At 43.8% G+C, this 11,765-nt stretch overlaps 1 protein-coding gene across 1 annotated transcript; it reads right to left on the bottom strand.

The window, feature by feature from the left end:
* Positions 1-1,080: 1,080 nt before the first annotated feature.
* Positions 1,081-11,688, bottom strand: PHF5A (PHD finger protein 5A). The gene is made up of 4 exons (XM_006123967.5): positions 11,536-11,688; positions 7,665-7,688; positions 5,986-6,152; positions 1,081-3,142 (listed from the first exon to the last, which is right to left on the bottom strand). The coding sequence occupies exons 1-4, from the start codon at positions 11,585-11,587 to the stop codon at positions 3,053-3,055; spliced, it is 333 nt and encodes a 110-aa protein (XP_006124029.1). The 5' UTR covers positions 11,588-11,688; the 3' UTR covers positions 1,081-3,052.
* Between the last annotated feature and the right edge of the window lie 77 nt (positions 11,689-11,765).

Genomic DNA, 11,765 nt, shown 5'->3' with positions numbered 1-11,765 from the left:
CAGGCTTCCAGAACAAAGCTAGTTTTGCTAGGTCGTTTAATGCCAAGGAAGGTCAGTCAGGGTATAACCGGGCATAATTAGTACTCCCATACTCAGGAACATTCTTTACTTTCCTGTCATGTGACAACTAATACCAAAGGAAATGAGAAGTTCTTTCCACCTCAGAAATTAAAACCTTTGCTAATCTGAACATGTCAACAAAAAATTCCCACCATGTATCATAAAGAACAAAAGTACGGCTGCTCCCATGAAGATACGATTTCTGATAGTAAAATTTGATCTCTAAAGCCAACACTCAGAGAGAGATGGTATATGAACAGAATCCAGACATTTGCTGATATCTACTTTTAAAGGTAATATTTCAGGTTCAGAGAGTCTGTCAAGCAGAGGACCAAATGATAAAGGGATTGGAGCTGGGTTATAGAGGCATTTACTGAGCTAATATGACCCTGCTCCAGCTTATTTGTAACCAAAAGTTATGACACCTTTTTGGTAACCAACATGAAATGAAGTGATGTTATACATGTGGTGGTGAGTGGAGAAAGAATACTCAGGGTATAGGTGTACACTCCAAAATACTACAAGACATGTTGTTAGTATTGTCAGCAGAGAGGCTAAGTATTGAATAGGTCAAGAGTTCTCCAGTTTTTTTCTAGTGTGGACATTTTGAATACAGGGATTTTCTTCTTGCAGAAACCTCCTCTTCCATTCACAGATGCATAGCATACCTGTGATAATTAAAGAAATTGTGTGTGTGTGTAAAAGTGATATCAGGAATGCATATTTAGCTTCCTTTAATTCAGTGTTTAACTACTAGAGTGATGACTGCCGCTATGAGACCACACTGCACTCTACAGACAATAATCAACCATCCCGCAGATCAGTTTGGGAACCTCTGAATTGGGTCATTTGAGACTGAACTACTTTCTAAAGTCCTATGAGAGGGCCCCCCCGCAGGGGAGGGCTAAAGCACAATAGGAGGGCAGCATGTAAGGGAAGCCTGAATTGCTGGTGCCCTTGCTAAACTGGTTCTGGGCATAAATATAGGACTTTGGTCTTCACAAATGTCAAGGAAAGCACTTTCTACAGTGTTAAAATCACTTCAGTGAGTTTTAATATATTTTTAAAGACCCTGCAATTATTCCTGGAGCCCTGCAAATCTGCAGATATCCTCAGATCATTTTTGGGGATACAGATGGAGATCCGCCCAGGGTTCTAATTATCCCCACAGTTCTTATCACACTATCTCTCTTTCAGACAAGCCTACCATTTCTAAGGTCCCTGTCTGGATATTAGAAACTAATGAACACAAGACAAGTAACTGCCACATAAGAAAGGCTGAATTTTCCCTGCAGTACCTACCCTACTGTATCTTACTCTGCTTCACAAGGGTCCAATCTCTCACCCTTGCAGGAGAGGCACTGACCTGGTCTACACACTAGTGGCAGGAGGCGTCTTCCCCAAAATTGCTTGTGTAGACAAAGCCAAGAAGAAAAACAAGGCTCTCTCCTCTTAACCAATGGATGAGAACCACTACATATGGGAGTTTAACACTTTCACTGCTGCCAGAACATGGAGCTATTCACTAGTAAGAAAAGTTCTAATCTTGAGCTATAAGCCATTGATCCCCACAGAAGTAATGAGACTGGGAGTGCGGAGGAAACAGCATGCACAGCTGGATGCTGGAAAGGGAAGGAAAACTCCATACTTTTCTACTGATACCTGCTTTGATGTGCCAATAGGCTCAGACATGAACAGTGCATCCCAAACTACATCTTTATTGGGACTCTAGACCACAAGTGGTAATTCTACTGTACCCCAAATCCAGTTTAGTTTCTCTCTGTCCTTCCTGCTTCAACAGCAGATCCTTAAAAGTGAGGAGGAAGGGAGTGTGCAAAATGTATGATTTTTATTTCATTCCCCAGATCTGTGCTGAGCAACCTGGAAGTCTACAGCCTCTGCTGGTATTCAGCAAACAAGCAGGCTCTAGTTCTCAGCATATGGCTCCTAGATTGAATTATAATAGCTGGTTTCCATACAGAAGGCTCTAAATTTCTGTAGCAGGATAGACACAAATAGCACAGATTTTAGAAAGGGATTGGAGGTTTGCATGGTAAAACAACATCCAGACAAATTAGTAAAGGCAATGATTACACAAAACCAGCCACCCTCCTGCTTCAGGATACAAAATTATCAATGGCTGGGGTGAGAAAGAAAGCAGTGATCCTCCCCCAAAGCACCTCAGGTCAGTGTGGCCATAACTAGCCACTGTTAGAGAACAGATGACTCATTGTTCAGTTCCAGTTTGGCAGCTCCCAATTTCTTTGTCCCCCAATCACCTTACAATAGGAATCTCTGGTAGGAAGATGGGTGGGAAAAACTAGAGAGAAGCCTTCTGTTAGAAAAAGGGGAAAAAAAACTTTTATTGGTGTACATTTTGCAGATTGTTACAGAAAGGGCCTTCAGTTAATCTATCAGAGAAAACATAGGGACATATAATTGTGCTCATACCAGCAGGGCACTAGTCAAGAACAAGTTCCCTATATAACAATACGTAGAGATTTTTTTCAGTTGCTTGACAGTTTGAACTCATTCCTCAGACTTTTTTTGGGGGTGGGGACGGGGGGGTGGGGTGGGGGGGGAGAGAAAGACGACGAGACGACGACCAGGTGAGACTTCTTACCGAGAGGGAAAGCATGGAAAAGAGAAATGCAGATAACTCCCTGATTCCAGGAAGGGCGCAAACACAGTGCCACTCCCTTGATATGAGAGCAGATCCTCTTAGAATGTAAGTGCTTGCCCACTAGGCATTTAGGCAGACACTAGCCACACCTGAGAGATGGCAAGAGTCAGTAGTCTGCTTTTGCCATCTCCAGTATCCGTTATTATTGGGTTCCAATCCCCAGTCAATTTTGTTCCTTTACACACACACATAATTTAAACATGTAAGATTTTAGAGAAGATTAATTAGTTCTCAATAACAGTGAAGTCCAGAGATGCTTTAAGACCCTTTCCCCAACACTGCAACAGGTACAGCAGCACCACGGGTGAATCACCTCTTCTTGAAACCATACTTCTTGCGCTCGTAAAACAGATCCGTCTTGGAACTTCCCAGATTGACGATCTTAGGGCAGCCATCCCTCTGGATGCAGAGAGAAAAGGACATGGTTAGAGCTACAGAATGCAGAACAGTCTAGTCATGTAGGCTATCCCACAGCTTGAATGGGGTATGAAGAGTGACCACTCTCCTCCACCTTACAAAACCCTCCTGCAGGCAAACTTCCCTTCTACCCCACTAGCTCAAGACAGTCAAACTGAGGAAGTGGAGGGGAGGAGGGAAGCCTTGATAACACTAACTACGGCATTCTCTTCCTCAGGGAAGTATGGAGAACAGTTTGAATATCATCAGTTTAATGAAAGATGTATAAGGCTCAGAGACTAGATCCTTCTAAGCTAGGATATATGACTTATGAGGACAAAGAGAACAATTTCCATCCGGAGTCAAGAGGCACCTATTTCCATTAAGTATCAACAATTCTTCCTTGAACCCTTAGTTCCTGCAGCCAAAGCAACTCCCAGGGTACAGCTAGCCTGTGGGTTTTATAAACTCCACCGTTTCAGAAGCCTCTGTATTCCTCGTTCCACGAGGAAGAAGGGGGCTTTCAAAAGAGGGAGTTTTTCCACAATTTGGCCCAGTCTAAATGGGCTAAATTTCAGAAAAGCCTCTTCCGACTAAAAGTATCAGAAAAAGATACGCAAAATACGGAGCACATTTCACGTATCTTTTTCCGATAGATCCTTGCAGTCTAGACGTACCCCCAGATTCCTCACACTTTAGACACACCAGAATAAAATTTAATTCACTGTAGTGGTCACACAGTCGTTTTGCAGATGCAAGGGTACTCATAGCAAGTGTATGTGGAAAGGTCTCCATATCCCAGTCCTGACAACTGGAGAAAAATCCAGACATGAGACAAGGCAGCTAAGAAGAATAAATCAATGGTGCAGCTGTGAGTTATGGGAGATGGAAAAATGAAATACAAATCAGAACATGAGCCAAACCCCTTCTCGATAATTAGAGATGGGACATGTACATGTGGCATGCCAGAGAACATTTGCCCATGGGTCACTCAGCCTGGCATCTGTGCGCCTCATGAGGACAAAATGCTGCTACTGGATTGGCAACTGCACCGTGCTGAGGGGCTCAGGAACACCCTGTATCCCTGGTTGCTGCATAAACTTGAGTAGATTAGATGAGAAAGCTTCTGGGAAGATGTCATCCACTGCAGAGACCACACCCAAGCTGTAGCACCAGTTCTTGTTATGGGGGAAGAAAAGAGGTTGGACGGGCAGGATGGTAGAGACAGAAGAGTGAAAAAAACAAAGAAAATAATTCTCTCTTCTCCCTTCCCACTACACCCACACATTTATGCCTACACCAACTAGCCTCTAGCTCCTTCCTTGTGGTTTCACTTTGAACCTCCTAGGTGGGGCCCTTCCAAACCTCTCCTCCCACAATTCAAGGCATCTGTGATAAATCTGGCAGCTTTATTACAGGCTTCAGTTCATTCCTCAACCCCCTGAAAAGGATTTGGCACATGCTCATACCTCCATTCTCAAGAAAGAAATTCTCCCTGAAACTAAGAGCTTACCAGGATGACGTGACATGATCTTGACCTGTAATGCCAGATGGGGGCATGAATTGAACCAGTGCCCCCCCCCCCAAAAAAACCCAAAACAAAACAAACAAAAACAGCTCCAGCCACCTTTTTCCCTTTACATGGAGGACGTGCCCTACAGCCCATCTCACTCATTTTTTGCTTTCTTGCTTCACAGTCTAATAGAAGCACATTCCTCTTAAATCGATCTGGGGCTGAATGCAAAGCATTTGGGAAAACAAGATTAAGTGTTAAAGCTTCAGACAGTTCTGTCTGTAGAAGCAGAACTGTCGTCCTAATCATTTGTGTTTATTTTTAAAAAAACCTCTCAAGACACTTTTCCACAAGAGATCGGCATCCACCTTTAATCACTGCATTCCATCTCCTGTTTCATTTGGAGGCGGTATTCTTCACATCCTGCTGACTTTGGGTAGTGCAGCTGTACATGATAACATTGCTATGTTTCACCTCAAAAGTGGCTGCGTTTTAGTGGTGTGAGAATAATTTCTGTGCACAGTCATTAAGCACTAATGGGATCCTGCTACAGAAACATACGGAAACATAGCCACCGGAAAGACGCCATTTCTAAGTTGAAACATAGCGTTGGCAAACATGCCCACAGTAGTGAAAAATTCATAGCCAAATAAAATGGGAAAGGGAATTTCAGGTGTTATGACTGCAATTACCTGAATTAGAATTTGGTTAGGACACCAGAGTCATAACCCATACTCTTATGAAAACCCTCAACAATTTAAACGGCTACAAGTGGCCAGGACTTTTGTGTTTTTCATCTAACCCAAACAAAAAACACCAGTAATACTGGCTCTCCTACAGCACCCCACATACAGGGTCGTTGATTCAGTGTTGACTGGAGTAGAATCACATGCTTTTTGCACCATCTGAGAATTTCTAAGCCAGTGACCTGACCTTGATAAAGCTTAGCTTGCGAGACCTAGTAAGATAACATTTTAAGTGGCAATGTGTGGATGAAGTGAACCATGTACTTGACAAACTGCAAATACTTTCCAATCCTTTCGGATGAAATGCATGAGAGAAATATCACAGGACTTATTTGTAGGTCTCAAATTTTTACAAAGGTGGATAAGCACCAATATCTTGAAATGCATAAAAGAGAGGAAAAGTGAAGTGACTTCTTTGTGGTGACAGCAAGCCAGTGGCAGAGTTGAGACTGGAGCTCAGGTGACCCAAGTCCCCACTCCATGATCATTCCACAAGACCACAGCTGCCTCTGCATGACTGTTGTTAAAGATCACATCCGTTCAACAAGAGACAAAAAGACCACCTTGAAGCACTGCATACAACTTACATCCTTCTCCTGGATGGTGCACTCTTTGCAGTAATAAGCATCAGAGACTCCTGGACCGCCGCAAATCACACAGCGCCCTTGGTACGATCCATAATTACACTCATCACATATGCGCACAAGTGTGCAGGGTCGCACATAGGAGTCGCAGATCACGCATTTACCATCACCTACAAATAGAACACAATACTCAGCTAAAGAGTTTCCTTTGCCAGCATTCTCTCACAGAGCGGATAACTTCTGAGCCAAACAATTCCTCCATACACTAAAATAGCGGAACTGAGTTTGGAAATTCCATTTTGCTGGCATATGAAAGCCATTTTCTACTAGCTCATTCACCTCAATGAAGTAGGAGCCAGTATCTTACAAATTTAATTTTCATTTCTTTTTGATTTGCAATCAGAATCAGAGATTAGGGCCAATCCTCTGACCAGCCAGAATTTTACAAAACTCTTTGTTATATCATCCCACATTGGGTCTTCAAACTTCTTTGATAAATTTAGCATTTGCAAGATGTTGCTGAACTGACAGTAAAAAAGTCTTTAACTATAGGACAGTTAGAACATGGGCAGCAGCAGGCATACTACCACATCAACATGAGACTGGAATACTACCTCCAAAGGATGAAAGGGGAGGTTCAGTCTTTATGACCTATTTGATCCTTGATTTCTAAGAAGGCCAAAGAGAGGGCGGATTTGTGTAGACAGCCACAACAATTTCTGTTATATGTAAACCTCACAAGGAACTGAGTGAAACCTAGTAATTCATTAGTAGGCCAAACAAACAGTCATCATATACCAGTGACTGTCCGTAGTGTCCTGGACTATCTCCAAATCACTGACCTAGAGCTGAAAGGCTTCATATCTTATTACCAGTCTTCTCGAGTTATCTAATCCCTACCAGCACTAAGGATTCTTATCTTTGTAGTGATGAGGCTTCAGCTACTTCTTATGGAATTTATTCCACCCCCATGTACTCTTGAAATACTTCCCTAACATCAGACTAAATTTCTCCCTCCTCTGCTCCTTTTCCCACTATTTTCTGAGATACAGGTTAGCACCCTTATTTCATTTCTACTGTGTCCATGAAATGACTGTTCATACCCTCTCATTTTCCCATCTCCTCTTTTACAGTAGGAGAACCATGCCTTTAGTTCTGTGTCTCTTCACATGTCATATCGCTTCATATAACTGTTGCTTTATATTTTCCACATTCATGATTATGACTTGAGCCTCTCTCAAACTGTGCAATTAGCATTTTTTGAAAATTGATTTTTCCACTTTTAAATTACCACATAATCCATTTTCATTGCAAAAAGATCATCAAGAACTTATCAGTACAGTCCAAATTCCTTAAATTCTGGCCATAAACCTGTTTTTTATCTACAGGTAGGACTCGCTACTGTACCTTTTCCATGGCACACATTAATATTTGTGCTTGCTTGGCATCTTCCCTGTGAGTCTATCAAAGTGCTTTCCAAATATTTCTCAATGTAACCTCACAACACTCATGTGGGCTTTCCCATTTCAAAGAGTGATTTGTCTAAATTTACATAAAAAACATCAGTAGCATAGCTGAAAATGAAATCCAGGCTGAATCCCAGTTTTGTACTCTAACCATCCTCTGCCTCTAACTGTACGACAATGCTCTCACAAAACACCACGTGTAGATGTTATACTTACATTTTTCACACAATCTTCCAATAGCTGCAATAAGTAAAGCAGAAAAAAATTATTTTTGACAGAAACAATTCAAATACTTTTGTTTTAAATAGATGAACTTTTTTAAAAAAAAACATTCATTTACTTTTAAATCGATCTAATTAAAATCTAAACTAATTTTACAAAATACAAAGGCAGACTTAAAATAAATACATACGAGTGGTAAGCATATCCTTCTAAGCATACATTTGCCAACATCAGAGTTTAAAGATCAATGTTTTCCATGCAGCATTCAATGGCACACTTACAGAAAAAGGCAGCATTCATTACAGTGCTTCAGGTTTTAGCAAGAACAGGAGAATAACAGAGTCTTATATACACGTGTCATTAGGGATGTAAAATTCTGGTTAATCAGTTAAACGTAAGGTTTAAACAGTTAACAGGTTAATCGATTAAGTAGGATCCCAGGTGGGCACTACTCCAGCCTGGCTGTAGCAGCCCCCAGCCCATGGGGCCGCTGGCTCCTGCTTCTGGCAGAGTTCAGTATGTTATCTGAATTAACTGAAAAAGTATTACTATTTGTCTCTAAGATTTCAAAACAATCTACTAAAGATTTTGAAGAGTTTGTGTGTGCAAAATCAAGTCATACTTCAGGATTGCCTGCAGATACCAAATTTTGCATAAATAATTCTGTTGAACACACTACTTTTTACACCGGAATATGCTGGGTGAAAGGTTTAAATAATTATTTTTGTTTTTCATTGGAAAAAAAGTCCTGACTATCATGATTAGAGTTCATAAAAAATATTTACTAACAAAATTAAAATCAAGTTGCCTATTCATTTTAGTGCAAAGAAAATGTTTACTGTTACAAATCACAAAATAATTCAAATTAGTTACGGAAAGAGTAATGGAGTTTCTAATTCAAATTTACTATGTATAGCAATTATTCAAAAAATGAATAATATTTGAAGTTTAAATCCTACACATTTAAAACTGGTCTTTTACTTATCTTTTACAAGTGAATTAACAACAAATTCTATTACATATATTTAATTTCTTGAACTTTCCTGTAAGTGTAATCTATGCAAAATGACTTTGCCTGGTCAATGATGGACCTCACCTTGCTATTAGTAAATAAAAAACACAGTAGATGAATGTATGCAGGGTAGGGATTTTAAAATGAGGTAGTAATGGAGTAGTAAAATTGATAGAATTTGTATCGATTACTTGATTAGTTGATAGGGGCTGGTAGCCTGGCTCAGTCCCGGCTCGCAGGGGAACCAAACCCTGCTGTGGCTCTGAAATTTAAAAGGCAGTAGGAGGTGGGAAGCAGGCTTTTAAATTGCAGAGCCACAGCGGGGTTTGGTCCCTACGCGAGCTGGGACTGAGCCAGACTGCCGGCCTAGTGGGCAGCAACCCCTGTCCGCAGAAGGTCCCAACTCCCCATTGTGACCCCCTGTGGACAGAGCCTCACCTGCCCTCCCCACCCCATACTGCTGCTTCTGTTAAAGGCAGCAGTAGGGGGAGTGGCACTGTGGAAAGGGTGCTTGGGGGAACCAGCTTTTAAGCTGGCTCCCACCAGCACCTGCTCCTGATATAAAGGCAGCAGGGGAGGGGAAGGGAGAATGCAAGCAGTCGACTCGATTACCCAATGAACCTAGGCTTATTTGGTAGTTGACTAAACAATTATTCTTTTACATCCCTAATGCAGTGTTCGTGTAGCTGTGTTGGTCTAAGGCATTGGTCCCCAACACAGCACCTGCGGGTGCCATGGCACCCACCGGACCATTTACATGCGCCTGCTGAGTGATCGGGGCTGACCCTGCCCCATGGCGTGCAGTGCATGGGTGGTGCCGGCCCTGGGTGTGTGATGCATGGGGTGTGTTGGCCCCGAGCGCGTGGCACATGGGCTGTGTCGGCCCCGAGTGCGCGGCATATGGGCGGCCCCACCCCTGGGCATGTGGCGCATGGGCGGCCCCACCCCCGGGCGCCCAGCAGCCCCAAAACTTTGGGGATCACTGGTCTAAGGATATTAAAGAGACAAGGTGGATGAGGTAATGTCTTTTATTGGACCAACTTATGTTCGCAAGAGCACTTCTTCCCCATAAAACAGAATGCTGTGTAAGCTTGTCTTTCACCAACAGCTGTTGGTCTGATAAAAGATCTCACCCACCTTGTCCCACTAGTTAATGGCCACAATAAGTACAAAGCTATAGAGAGTTGTATACCATAGTCACCATCACAGCAAAAAAAACTGTCACCACAGGACAGATACACACTAGGCTGGAAGAGTAAGTTTCAGAGTTAAGCTTCTCACCAGAAAGTTACAGTTCTATTCTGAAAACTGATTCTTTCAAAATAGCAACCATGTTCAAATTTGCACTTACAACCAAAGCTTTTTTTCCCTACTCAGCCAAATAGCTCTCAATCCAAGAATCAAGGCAACCTCTTTCAGTCTCATGCCCCAACACCACTATATACATTTACCAACCTGACTTCTGGCCTCAGTTACATCAGATAACTAAGGACAGAACTTTGCCCTACAATTAAAAAAAAACAAACAAAAAAAAAAAACCAGCATTTCTGATGATGAAGAGACAATGAGAAAACCACAATATTTCCTGCTTGTTCTCTTAGCTGTATTGGCATTATCAGGATAATAGGAGTAAAGAGCATTAAAAAGATCTCTGAATACTAAAGTGAACAACTATGACTGTTTAAGCATATACAATAGTCTATTGAGTAAATAGAGTAAAATTCCAATTGTCCGGCATCCAGTGGTCCTCCTGATAGTCCGGTACCAATTGGAACCTGGAAGTGCTCCGGCCAGCCGGACAATTGGAGCTGCTCTGCCCCTGGCTTCCCCAAGTCAACCGCTGGTCAGTTTCAGCAGCGGCTAACTTGGGGAAACCAGGGGCAGAGCAGCTGGGGTGCTGCCGGGTTTGTCCCTCAGTGCCACTCAGGGAGGGTCAGCGCTGCGGGACAAACCTGGCAGCACCCCAACTGCTCTGCCCCTGGTTTCCCCAAGTCCGCCGCTGGTCAGTTTCAGCAGCGGCTGACTTGGGAAAGCCAGGGGCAGAGCAGCTGGGGTGCTGCCGGGTTTGTCCCATGCTGCGCAGTTCCCCGCCGACTCCCCACCCAAGACACCTCATAAGCCCCCTTCCAGTACTCCGGCACAGCTGATAATTCGGTACCCCCTGGGTCTTAAAGGTGTGGGATTATCAGAAGTTTACTGTAGACGTTATATTCATTTTTCAAATAACTGAGGTGCAATTAAAAGTCTTGAAAACCAACAAGGCAGTTAAGTGGCCAGATGGGGTTTAAGAGGCAGCTAATGTAGAAAACCACCGTCAAACACAAAATTAAAATTAATAGACCCTTATGTTCCTTGTAGGTCACAAGTTGGCAGTCATACAATGAGATGTTAGGTTATACGGGAACACATTATGCAAGCCTGAGCACAAAGGTGAGGCACAAGGCCAAGAGCCCTGGGATAGCTGGAGAAGGGCAGGTGACGGGGTAAATGCGAGGACCAGGCTGCCTCTATTAAGCATTTTGGAGGCGCGTGGCTGCAGCAGTCACCCCAACGGTAGCAACAACTCCCAGCCCGGACAGGCACCTCGCAGCCCGAAGACACTGCGGGGAGGGGGATTGGAACATGCAACGTTCCCGCCAGGCCGGCACAGCCCGTCTGGGGGCAGAGCCAGACACAGGCCTTGGGGGCCCAGACTCCACCTGGTTCCAGACTGCAACGTGCAGCCGCCGCCGGACCCCTCCCCAAAGGCGCCCCGTGCCGGGAAAAGCGGTGCGGGACGCTAGGCCCCGGGGAGTCTCGGGTTCCCCGGCCCGGGGTCGTGGCACACGAGGAAGCAGGAGCATCCGGCCTCACCCACGCCCGCCTGCTTGCGGCAGAAGATCAGGTCCGGATGATGTTTGGCCATTTCTCGTCACAGCGCGAACCGCGCCGCGCGCTCACCGTTGAGCCCTTTCACCCTTGACCTCTCACCTCCAGGTCCTGGCAGAAGCTACGTGACCATCTCTCACAAAGCTGCCCGCACTTCTCAATGGCAAACTCTAAAGCACTCCACAGCCATGTCCATAAAACATCCATCGATCACA

This window comes from Pelodiscus sinensis, chromosome 1 (genome assembly GCF_052426305.1).
Source record: "Pelodiscus sinensis isolate ZL-2025 chromosome 1, ASM5242630v1, whole genome shotgun sequence".
NCBI lineage: Eukaryota > Metazoa > Chordata > Testudines > Trionychidae > Pelodiscus > Pelodiscus sinensis.
This window is presented reverse-complemented; position numbering and strand designations above follow the sequence as displayed.